The sequence below is a fragment of the Berghia stephanieae genome, chromosome 1 (assembly GCF_034508935.2).
Source record: "Berghia stephanieae isolate SIO BIC M18660-M18661 chromosome 1, UCSD_Bste_1.3, whole genome shotgun sequence".
Classification (NCBI taxonomy): Eukaryota; Metazoa; Mollusca; class Gastropoda; order Nudibranchia; family Aeolidiidae; genus Berghia; species Berghia stephanieae.
The window spans coordinates 31,065,799-31,078,988 of record NC_088360.1 but is presented as its reverse complement, the minus strand read 5'-3'; the positions used below and the strand labels follow the sequence as shown (position 1 = coordinate 31,078,988).

General features: G+C 39.2%; 1 protein-coding gene across 3 annotated transcripts in view; it reads right to left on the bottom strand.

The window, feature by feature from the left end:
• The window catches only part of LOC144971688 (uncharacterized), a 56,500-nt gene extending 43,616 nt beyond the window's left edge, over nucleotides 1-12,884 (bottom strand). Inside the window, exons 1-5 of one of the 3 annotated variants that reach the window (XM_078912769.1) lie at nucleotides 12,766-12,884; nucleotides 11,053-11,366; nucleotides 2,506-2,626; nucleotides 2,122-2,272; nucleotides 1,048-1,250 (exon numbers count right to left, since the gene is read on the bottom strand). In XM_078912769.1, the coding sequence (XP_078768895.1) occupies nucleotides 1,048-1,250; nucleotides 2,122-2,272; nucleotides 2,506-2,626; nucleotides 11,053-11,241 (664 nt within the window). In that variant the 5' untranslated portion in view covers nucleotides 11,242-11,366; nucleotides 12,766-12,884. Of the gene's footprint in view, nucleotides 1-1,047; nucleotides 1,251-2,121; nucleotides 2,273-2,505; nucleotides 2,627-5,374; nucleotides 5,498-5,817; nucleotides 6,568-11,052; nucleotides 11,367-12,765 lie in introns of those variants that run through there. The other 2 variants (XM_078912764.1, XM_078912772.1) reach the window with 2 other exon arrangements.
• Nucleotides 12,885-13,190: the final 306 nt, after the last annotated feature.

Here is a 13,190-nt window from a genome sequence, read left to right as displayed (position 1 = left end):
TAATAATAATAATAATAATAATAATAATAAAGCCTCAAATTAAAGAGTAAAGGGGAAAAAACCCACAGATGTCCAATTTTCGGGAATTTTTGTGATTGCCTCCCTTGAGTGATTTCAGAGCTTTCCCTCCATAAATAGAACAGCAGTAAACTGAAACCTTAGAAAGAGGAGAGCTAACGCTAGCTCCTCTTTCTAGGCTGAAACTATAACTCTTCAATGATTGCAGTTTTTTCCCCCACTCATCTATTTATAGAGGAAAGGTTTGGACCCTGACATCACTCAAGGAGGACAATCACAGCGGTTTCCGAAAGTGGACACCAGCGGTTTTTCCATTTTCTTCAATTATTTGTCTGTGAAAGTCATGAATTACAACAGTCATTACTCGAGTACAAATATCATAAGTCTAAGTAGATGAACTGAAGACCACGGGAGAAAATAGACACACTGACCCTGTTTTTGAGAGAATACAATTTTACATTTTGGAAATCTTTTACTGGTTTTGGTTTGTTTGTTTTTTTCCCCCTCATCTCGTTATCGTGATAAGTGTGCTCTTCTTCAGTAAATTCAAACTAAGGGGCATAACTCATAAAAGTTGATTTTGTGATAATATCACATATCACATATGTGCCCCCCCCCCCCCTCCCCTCCCCCTTTCTCGTCACTTGTCGTAAACAAACACTGTCGCAATGTAATTTTCACTGAAAATGAGATGATTTGATGACAGTTTATGGACGGTACAATAGGAATATGTTTAGTTACGGGGACAACGTGGCTCAGCGGTACAGTCTTTGCTTCGTACCCGAAAGGTACCGAGTTCGATTACCCGCTGCATTATGTGGCCTTGAGCAAGTCACATCGCTTTAGATCAGTTTGCGGAGATTCATTGCGGCTGACGCCTGGGTTATTCCGGTCTTCCCTCGGAATAGACCCTAAAGACAAATTTCCTCTATAGAATGAATAAAGGGAATATTATTTTTTCTGGTGAACAATTTTGTTGTGCAAATGGCTTAGAAAAAAATAGATAAAATAATGCTTATATCCACTGACTTTTGGGTTGCTGTGGTCTGTTTCTCAAAGAATCATCAATGGCCTGTGCCTCTGCTTGCATCTGTGCCAGTTGGTGCAGGATATCTGGGTCATTTCCGCCATTTTGTAGGTAGGCCTGACGCATGGCTGTGATTTCTGCCACCAATGAATTGCCGTAGTAGACAGGGTAGATAAATGGCGACTTCTTGGTGTCGCCTGGGGGGCTGCAGTGATACCAGACAGATGAGAATTTATTACATGACAGATAAATATGGCCTCTCATCTCAAAAAGGTATTATGTCGGGATGATCGATAGGTTGAAAATTAAATTTATAGCCAGAAATATCAGGATTGGGTTGAGTTTGCATGTTTTAGTGAGCAGAATGACTATTTTATTTCTGGGTACAAATACCAATAATTCATTTTTTCTGACCAGTTAAGCATTAATTCTGGGTTTTTACCATCTGGTTCATCACGAAATAATACTGTTTTCAGGCGATGGGTCACAAATATGGTTGATTGCGTTTTGGGGCAAAATGATGTTAGTACACACAACACGCTTAAATCAAAGACCTTTTTAGGCTTTTCACTGGCCTCATGTGTTGAAACCAACATTCAACGTGATTTAACGTTTTACGTGAATAGTTGAATGCATCTGAATTATCGTTTTCTATTTAGTTGTCATCACCATCAAGTCATCACCTTAACCCCCTCCCCCCTCCTCCCTCCCACCTCAACCAACCCTGCAATGGATTGCCACGTTGTCGTCGTACAGGGGCCTAAGTACCTCACTGAGGAAATCAAGGAGTGAACGACAACTAACAGGTCTAACGACTTTGACGCGTGTTCTGCTCCTGTACAGCCACGACTCGACAGCATCCTCTTTCGATCTAAACCTCATAAATCATAATAAAATGTTCGACATAATGGAAGAAGCCATAAAGCGTGCTAGAATTCGAACGTGTCCACATCCGATGATCATGGAAGGTAACTACGTATTATAATATAGATAAAATTTGGTCACCCAGTTACAGCGTGGTATTGCAGATCGTGCTGGAATGTAGAGTGCTAGAAACTGGCGGGTACTTTACTTACATGTATCGGGCCTCCATCAATTGCCTGCGTAGTTCCTCCAACATCTTCTGGTTCCTGGCCTCCTGGTCACGGAGTTCCTGCAGCAACGCATTCATGGAGTCGTCATCCTTCAGGGGACGTTTGCCCAATTCCTCCAGACGTCGACGAATCTCTGTGAACAAAAAATATAAACATGGCTAGTTGTCAGCAAACAAAATAAAAACAACAAAAATAACAAGCAACATTTTTTAAACAGAAAAAAACATCGCCCCCCCCCCCAAAAAAAAAATCAAAACAAAACAAAGACACTTAAATTTCTATTTCTTATTATTTTAAACTCAATGATCGTTACTTCGTCCACACCATACGGACACGAAGGGTAACATAAAACTGTCACCATCTCACCTTCTCGTTGTCGTTCCAGATCTCTGTTCCGGTCCTGGAGAAATTGCATCTGTCGCCCGTGAGTCTCGGCCAGTTGTTGTACCTTGGGGTCAGCATTTGGGTTGTAACGGGGCAGGTCAGCCTGGAAAAAGGGGGGGGGGGGGGGGGGGGGGGGGGGGTTGGAAGAATATGAGGCTGGATTTTTTGTTTCTAAATGAATATCGTATTGACCTGACAACCGTTTCATTTTTTGGTTGTTGTTGGTTTTTTTTTTTTGGGTTTTTTTTAGGTTTGTACAACTCTGAGACAATCTGTATTTTTTGTATTTACTTCCGGTTCACAGACCTGCCAGATACTACGAATATTTCGAAGAATTTCCAATTTTTGGCTCCAGACTGAAATTTACATAAAGATCTTTGTGACAACAAAACTTCTTGAAAAAAAAATTTTGTTGCCGAAGTTAGTTTTTACTGGAGTTAAAAGCAATATTTTTTTTTAAATGACAAGGTGGTAATTTTTGAGTGTGGTGCTAGAGTCTGATTTGCTAAAACCCCTAAAAACTACGAATCTTAGCATGTCCCGATGGGCAGGGCTGAGTTCCTCGTTGATTTCAGATGTTGTCGTAAGCCACAATAAATAAATAAATAAATAAAATAACATTCCCATTATTCACCTCTAAGGATAATTTTGTCTTTAGGGTCTATTCCAGGAGAAGACTGGAATACCTCAGGCGTAAGTCGCAGCGCAGCGCCGTAAAGTGAGCTAGGGCTAGGTGACTTGCTCAAGGCCACACAACGAGGCGGGTAGTCGAACTCGGTACTTTCGGTACAAATACCTTTAGCACTGAGCCACGCTACCCCCGACAAGTTTCAAATACTAATCACATTAGTCAAAAATATACGGATACAGTGTATAGGGAATGAGATTAGCGGAAGAGTAGCGTCTCTTGATTGGACGTCACCCATAGTCTGTGACGTCACCGGCGGAAAAGTTATTAGAGAGAGAACGTCATGTTGGTTGTGCGCATGTCGCGAGGACGAGAGACGCATGCGCACAACCAACATGACCTTCTCTCTCTAATAACTTCTCCGCCGGTGACGTCACAGACTATGGGTGACGTCCAATCAAGGGACACTACTCTTCCGCTAATCTCATTCCCTATAGTAATGAAGGACGTTACACAATATCGTATGCGCTCAAACCACGATTAATTCCAACACAACTAGATATGTATATGTTTTCTTTACAAATATAAAATACATACAAATCATATGATATGATCGGAGTCCCGATAGCACGGCTGATAGACCACTCGCTGTACACGCAAAGGGACCGTGATCGATCCCGGGTACAGTCTAGATTTTATATTGATCCCCTGTCCACCCAGCAGTGAATGGGTAGCTGGGTCTGTTAGATTTGGCGGAAAGTACTTTGCGTTTTACAAGCGTCCTATCCTAAGGATAGCAAGCGATTGCTATTGTTTGTTTCACGCTATAGAGACCGGGATAAACTCCGGCTCCATGGGTCGAATGGCTGTGACAGGACTACTTTATATAATATGATATTATATTTCATATATCGTGAAAAGTCACTGACGACAAACGTAATCTCAACGAGTATAATTTGTGGTATAGGGAATGAGATTAGCGGAAGAGTAGCGTCCCTTGATTGGACGTCACCCATAGTCTGTGACGTCATCGGCGGAAAAGTTATTAGAGAGAGAACGTCATGTTGGTTGTGCGCATGCGTCTCTCTTCCTCGCAAGAACAACTCACATTTCGTCAAGACGGCCGTTTCGACGCACAATACGTTTCGTCAGTTGGAGATATTTTGTATGTATTTTATTAAACAACTAAAATCAACATCATGGAAGTCTCGGGTTTGAGAGTTTTTGCCAAGATGAGGGTCATATTAATTGATCAATATTTGAAAGGCGAGTTTTCTGGCCAAAACTTTAAATACGTATTTTTTTCAGAGTACAACGGGTTGGACGGGGAAGGGGGGGGGGGGGGGGATCAAACAAGATGGCCTTTGAACATAATTTAATTTCTGTTTCCGGTCCGTAGTTTTGGATAAGATGTCAAAGATTTCTATTCTAGACAAACTGATGACAATCAAACAAGTCCAAAGATTAATGATGACGTCATCATACACATGGTCAACATTACAAAACGGTCACGGCAAATATCTAGAATAATGAACTCACAAAGATTAAAACGAAAACTACAGTGGAGGTGGGGGGGGGGGGAGGGGGGAGGGGAAGGGAGGGAAGGGAAGGGGGTAATGTCAATGAAAACTAGATGACGGTGGTGGTGGGTGGGGGGGGGGGGGAAGGGGAAGGGAGGGAAGGGAAGGGTGTAATGTCAATGAAAACTAGATGACGGTGGTGGTGGGTGGGGGGGGGGGGGGGGGGGGGGAAGGGAGGGAAGGGAAGGGGGTAATGTCAATGAAAACTAGATGACGGTGGTGGGGGAGGGGGGAGGGGAAGGGAAGGGAGGGGAGGGAAGGGGGTAATGTCAATGAAAACTAGATGACGGCACAGATTCGACAATGGAAACGGTTCTGTCAGGAAATTATTAATTTATCCAGTAAACTGCAGTACTCTGGAAATAAGCGTATTATAAAATTTGGCCAGAAAACTCGTCCTTCAAATATCGGTCGATTTAAATGGCTCACACTTTGGCAAAATTTCTCAAACATATTACTTTGGAAGACCCAGGTTTGAGAGTTTTTGCCAAGATGATGGTCATTTCAATCGATCTATATTTGAAGGATGAGTGTTCTGGCCAAATTTTTAAATACGTATTTTTTGTTTTGTTTACGAAAGGTAATTAACAGGTTAAATGGTGAACTAAAAACAAAAGTTAAAATATTTGTATGTTGGACACACCTTCCCATAGCTTCGACGTGGGTGGCCGTAAAGTTTCCTCTCCATATCTCGTTCATACTGTGAAATGGTGAAATGCAGGTGTGTCAACAAATAAACAACACATCAAAACTCGTGTTTAAACGTCTATCAAAGGCCAGTGTTGAAATGAGTGAATGAATACAGACATACAAATGATACACTTTGATAATTACAAGGGAAAGCAACGCCTTTAGAATCAATTAGGAACTCTTTGAATTTATCAATATTTAACTGAAATTGAAATTGAAATGAAATTATTCTCTTTCAAATTAGGAAAAAAAATATTTCGCTTATCTTTTGCTAAAACAGATATTAATATGTTACAGGTGACTTTTAAATGATTTAACCTTGATTACTAATTTTAAAACTCTATTAAAATGATTAGGATCTCTTAGGATTGACATTGAGCATTCCGATGACCTAACCTGAATCTGCATATTTCGTATGTCTTTGTTTTTGGACAGCTGGAGTTTACTTCTTGCGAGAGACATTGGAGCTGCGCCGCCGAGTCTTCTGTCTGTTTCCTCCAGAGTGTCCAGCAGCTTGCGTTCCTCCAGGTCCCTCAGCTCCCGTTGCCTGCTCCGCTGTGCCTTCAGGCGACGTAGTTGATCCAACTTATCCTCCATCTTCTCTCAGAGCTCAGATCATCTCATCAACATTAAGATTGCTCCTTTCAATACAATTCTAATTGTTGATATTTTCTCTTTCCGACGTCCAACCCTCTCATTTGTAGATGACATTGTTATACAGAGCATCTCTCATTTCCATCATTTCCAAGGGTTTGCGGGCATCGTCTCTTGGATGTGGGTTCGGTCCACCTTCCATCTCCTTTCATCTTGAGACATTTGGACATAGTTGGTGGCCAGTCCGGCCACCTGGCAAATTTTCATTCCTGGAATCCGCTTGTTGGAGTGGCTATTAAAATAATACAACTTCACAACCTAAAGCCCTGTACACTGATATCTAAATATGCGTCCATGTAATTTGTAGATAGTAAGAGAGAGGATATAAAGATACAAATCTAACACAGCAGGGTTTCCAAACACGAATAAAACGTCAACATTGATACAACCACAGGGTAGCCATTAAATATACAACTAATTTATTTTTTAATCCACGTAGATATGTTTTGGAATTCAACTTTAGCGCATGACAGATGAGCCCGTTCCGTTGTCAAGGACAACCTGATAAACAAATCAGAGCAAGGAGATTACTTGTGCACTAGAGCCAGTCGTTTGTATTGAAAATCAAATGACGGGTCGATTGATTTCGTGGATTTCAGGGCTATTGTGACGTCGCGTCTTCAAGTTTGAATGTCACTTTCAATCGACATGAACGATCGGTGTAAGGGAGGGAAGCAGACAAAGAGAAGATAACCTGTTTTCTCACTTTGACAAGGAAACCGTTACACCTCGTATTGATAGATTAACTTGTCCCATCCCCACCCCACCCACCCACCCTCGCCAAAAGTTTTAAACTTGATATTTCTATGGTGTTTTAAATTTAATTCTTTTGACAAGTTAAAAAGTCATCTTAATCTCTCGAGGTATGACGTCATCGTTTTGTGTGAAAAGTGATAAAATGTGTTTTGTCAATGAAGGATATTGGGAGGGGGCGTGTGTTGGCCAGAGCCGTGTCATGTGTGTAGAATGCCATACGCATTTACCACAAACAGCGACTCCCTCACACATGGAAGCGATCTAAGCAAACAAAGACCTTCTATTATTTATCAAAGTGATATCCTACCGTAGATCTACACACGCATATATTATATTATTATAATCTCCGTGTCATAGAACGCCCCGAAACGGAGAGAGAGAGAGAGAGATCGATAGTGAAGAACTATAGAAATTCTCTGGGTCTGAATTGAATATACAGGAATGGAATGGAACCCCTGAAAAGAATCTCGACACAGAACGCTACCGCACTCTTATCTACAGAACAACACATATTTAAAAATTTGGCCAGAAAACTCGTCCTTCAAATGTCGATGGAATAAAATGTCCCTCGTCTTGTCAAAAACTATCAAACCTGGGACTTAAGGAAGACTTCGTGGAGTTCTAGGTTTGAAAGTTTTTGACAAGACGGGGATCATTTTAATCGATCAATATTTGAAGGACGAGTTTTCTGGCCAAAAGTTGAAATACGTGTTTTGTCAGACGATGAGAGAACGGGTAAAGAAATTTCCGCAAGACTTGACGTCAATGCCAATTAAAGTTGGACGCGACAGTTGAATTGAATTGCCTCCCGTTGAAACGATCCGTCGTCGTCAAGCCAAAATATCTCACGGATCCATTTCACTTTCACTCAGGGCAAAATGATAAATTGTATGATAGATAATATGAATGACATGAAAATGATTTGATCCCGTGGTGACAAAACGTGTAGAATGTAAAAATGATATAAACCACTTCTATCTTGTCGAACAAAGTATGAAGGGAGTGGGGCATGGTGGAATTCTGATATTCCTGGCGATGGGGTTAGGGGGGAATGGAATTCACCAATCAATAATCATAAATCTATGGCCTGGATAGTAAGGAGAGATTTGATAAATTGTATCATTGAAAAGTCATATCTATGCAACCGAAATATTTATATCACAAAACAAACAGACAGTTCAATTATGAAACTTCTGACAATGAAACCAAACAGGGGAGGGTGATAATCTCTATAGCACTGGGTCCTAGTTTACTGTTGGGGGCGAATCGAATACGTTTTGTCCTGTCATCGAGTGTGTGTGTGTGTGTGTGTGTGTGTGTGTGTGTGAACAGAAAAATAGATATATGGATAGTAAGAGAGACAGACAGACAGATAGATAGATAGATAGATAGATAGATAGATAGATAGATAGATAGATAGATAGATAGATAGATAGATAGATAGATAGATAGATAGATAGATAGATAGATAGATTGATTGATTGATTGATTGTAAATTGGAAAAATAGAGAGGAATGAAGGGAGGGGTTGGAGCAAGAATGACACTAGAATCTATTTTTATTGCTTGTACGTTATGCATGTCAAAAAAACACGCGATCATTCATTTCATTCGTGAAAGTAAAACTAGATCCGAAAATAACCATTGCATTGTCGAAAAAAATGCAACTACTACTACTACTACTACTACTACTACTACTACTACTACTACTACTACTACTACTACTACTACTACTACTACTACTTCCACTACTACTACTACTACTACTACTACTACTATACTACTACTACTACTACTACTACTACTACTACTACTACTACTACTACTACTGCTACTGCTGCTCTACTACTACTACTACTACTACTACTACTACACTACTACTACTACTACTACTACTACTACTACTACTACTACTACTACTACTAACTAATAATAATAATAATAATAATAATAATAATAATAATAATAATAATACTATTACTTCTACTACTACTACTACTACTACTACTACTACTACTACTACTACTACTACTACTACTACTACTACTACTTCTACTACTTCTACTACTACTACTACTACTACAACTACTACTAATAATAGGAGGAGGAGGAGAAGGAGGGAAGTAGGAGGAGAAGGAGGGGAGGAGGAGTGGGAGGAGGAAAAGGAGTGAAAGGAGAAGTGGGAGGAGTGGGGGATAAAGGGACGTAGGAGAAAAAGAGGAGGAGGAGTGGGAGGAAGAGCAGAAAGAAGAAAAAGAAGAGTAGTTGTAAGAGTGAGAAGAGGAGTAGGAAAAGTGAGGAGAAGGAGTGTGAGGAAGAAGGGAAGGAGTGGTACGAGGAGGAGGAGGAGGCGGAGAAGGAGGAGAAGGAGAATAAGTGTAGGCCTCTACTTGATAAGAGGAGGATCAATTGGGGGAGGAGAAGAAGAGGAGGAGGTGAAGGAGGATGAGGAGGAGGAGGAGCAGAGGAAATGGGTGGAGAAGAACGAGTAGGAAGAGGAGAAGTATGATGAAGAGGAGGATGAGTGGAAGAGGAGGGAAGAGGAGTATGAGTAGGAAGAGGAGGTGAGGTTGGAAAAGTTGGAGGAAGGGGAGGAAGATGAGGAGGAGGAGGATAGGATGAGGGGAAGAATAAGCGAGGCCTCTTGGAAGGAAGATAAGGAGGAGTGTGAAGTAGAGGAGTGGGAGGAAGAAGAGGTGGAGTAGGAGTTTGAGAAGGTAGAGGAGGAGAGGAAAGGAGGAGGAGGAGGAGGAGTGAGAGGAGGCGGAGAATTGGAGGAGGAGGAGGAGGAGGAGGAGGAGGAGGAGGAGCATTGGAATGAGGAAGAGGAGTGAAAGGAGGGGTGTGTGTGAGAGGAGGAGGAGGAGGAGGAGGAGGAGGAGGAGGAGGAGAAGAATAAGCTTGGGCCTCTATGGTCAGTGACATTCCCTCGTCAAGTTAGAAGAGTAGATGGAACAGTCGATAGCAAACACAAAACAAGATAGTCTGTGAATATTAAAAGGAATCAACGTGTTCATCCCGCCTATCTCAAGACATTGAATGTCTATAGATGATGAGTCCGAATTACCTAGGATGGCAATATTTGTTTTTCCTAATGGTATCCTCTTTCCCTGACCCAACGTACACCTTTTTGCAGGCCTGATAGCCCAAATACTTAAGGGCTCATTGTTGTCATACTATCAAACCAAACCAAAATATTGATCATCATAACAATGTTAAATTAAGCCCATAATTAAATTGTGTCCGGTAATCAGACCTTCGAATACATTGCCCTGACCTCAAAGGTCAAAACAAATATTAGTCCAGTTGTGCAAGTGCTAGAGTGTAAAAAGGGGAAAATGACAAAAACAAGTAAAAGTGTCCCCATCCATACAAACCCCTCCCCTTCCACACATACACGTATGTTAATATGCTGATGAAGATGATGACGATGACGATAATAATAACGATAATAATAATAATAATAATAATAATAATAATAATAATAATAATAATAATAATAATAATAATAATAATAATCACTGTTACAATGCTTATTACCACCAACCATCACCACCACCACCACCAATAACAACAACAATAGCAACAAGAACGAAAGAAAATTCTACCAGCGTAAACCGCTTCGATTTTATCTTCTCAAATCGTAACTTTCACTATTAATCATTTTCCCAAATACCCCCCCCCCCCCCCCCCCATCCTTAACCGATAATCCAACAACTTAACAGTTGACATCAAGCTTCTGAGTGATATTGAGACCTTTGACCTTTACCCAGCGTTGTCTCTCCACAAAGGATCCTTATTGTGTATTGGTTTCTTGAGTATACACATCCGAAAACAAACACATACTTAAAATTTTGGCCTGAAAAATCGTCCTTCAAATATCGATCGATTAAAATAAAAATGACCCACATCTTGTCAAAAACACTCAAACCTAAAAACTTGATAGAAGACTTCACGGAAGTCCCAGGTTTGAGAGTGTTGACAAGAATAGGGTCATTTTAATCGATCGATATATGAAGGACGAGATTTTCTGTCAAAAATTTAAATACATGGTTTTTCTTTCTTTCTTTTTTTTTTTTTTTTTTTTTTTTTGGGGGGGGGGGGGGGGGGGGGGGAGGGGTGGTGGTGTTTTTTTTTATTTTTTTTTTTTTTTTGGGGGGGGGGGGGGGTGGGTACGAGAGTCAGTCTAAGTCACTGTGTATATTTGAGTAATAAGAACTGACCTCCTGTGGCTTTTCTCCCTCTTCTCTGGGCGAGCCTGTGTAAAACGTTTTCCGTAACATCAAATGATCCGGGTCGCCGAGCTGTCCGCCAACACAGAATCGTGACTTGTGTTTTTGGAGAAGGTTTGGATTGGTAAAGGTCATGTTACAATCGTAACACTTCCAGTTCATGGCCAGTATCTCTTCCATTTTGAATATTTGTAGAATCTTTTAAAATGCTCCTAATCAAAACACCAATTCAGGAACTGTGTTACAGATGACGTCAGAACGAACACGTTGTGGAGTCACATCTTATCAAGTTTTTAATCTTGGTGCTGTTGTTGGAAGAAAAGGGAAGATTTTTATGATACCAAACGGCCAAAGTTTGTTATTTGCACACAAATAAATATTGAGAATTAGACGACTGCAAGTCCACCCCCCCCCCCCCCCCCAAAAAATAATAATAAACACACAAAAAAAAAACAAATAAAAAATCAACACATCCAAACAAATTAATAACAAAATCAAACAAAAACCAAAACCAAATATCGCCACCCCCCCCCCCCCCCCCACGTACACACACACACACACACACACACACACACACACACACACATCCCCCCCCCCAAAAAAAAAAAAAAGAACCACAAAAGGAAAATAAATACGGAAAAGATAAAAGAGAGTGATATTTTTTTTTTTAAGTAAACAAACAATATTTAAAAAAAAAAACCCCAAAAAACAAAGAACAAACAGTATATAGAATATTTATAAAAAATAAAAATAAATAACAAAGCCACCGATAATGAAGGTACAATTTTTCAATAGTTATAGCGTATGGACTAAGCACAAGAAAAACACAGCTACAATAGTACCATATCATCATCATCATCATCATCATCATCATCATCATCATCATCATCATCATCATAGAATATTTATAAAAAAATAAAAATAAATAACAAAGCCACCGATAATGAAGGTACAATTTTTCAATAGTTATAGCGTATGGACTAAGCACAAGAAAAACACAGCTACAATAGTACCATATCATCATCATCATCATCATCATCATCATCATCATCATCATCATCATCATCATCATCATCATCATCATCATCATCATCAACAACATTATTATCATTATTATTATATTATTATTATTATTATTATTATTATTATTATTATTATTATTTACAATCATCATCATCATCATCATCATTATTATTATTATTATTATTATTATTATTATTATTATTATTATATTATTATTATTATTATTATTATTATTACTATTATTGTTATTATTATTATTATTATTATTATTATTATTATTATTATTATATTATTATTATTATTATTATCATTATTATTATTATTATTATTATTATTATATCATCATCATCATCATCACCACCACCATTACCATTAAAATAAATACCCATAAAGTAGCGTTGATGACAATATACTCTGAGACGCGATCGCATTTACTAAGCGTTGATGTGTCAGTCTAGGCTGTGTAATTGTAATAAATGTAAATAGAACTGAGAACGATTGAGAAAAAAAAACACGAATCGATTTTGATTTTTTTGAATATCATACGAGAGGTACAAAGTAAAAAAAAATACTCAGGGAAAAATTAGTAGATATAAAATTATACATTGTGCTCACTGTTGCATTTGTTTACTTTTGTAAAATGAGAGGAAAACACAAAACAACGATACACGTAAAACCCACCTGTCCATCCACGACGAACGAAGTAAACATAAACGCCATGATAGGAAATTTATCACATGACATGAAATCTCACATTCATTGGTCGTCATCATAGCAACATGTAAACACCATGTGATCTAGATAGTGTAAGGGCTCCGCGTCGTGTTATATTCAAGTATTGGAATTAATATCGCAACCATTTATCATAATATTGACGTCTTTGGGTCTGCATTTAAAATCAAATAACTAAAGAATGGTTAAAGATAAATTTCGACACGCTATCTGAGGTTTTCTGAGTCTTCTTTGGGATTGTTATGTACGGAGTAGATCGACTCTTTGATTTGTATAACTATAGCTTAGGCTGTGTGCACTCATTGACAGGTTTGATAATCAGACACAATGATGGGCCTGTTTTAACAACGTCGTTGTTGTAATGGACAATAGCT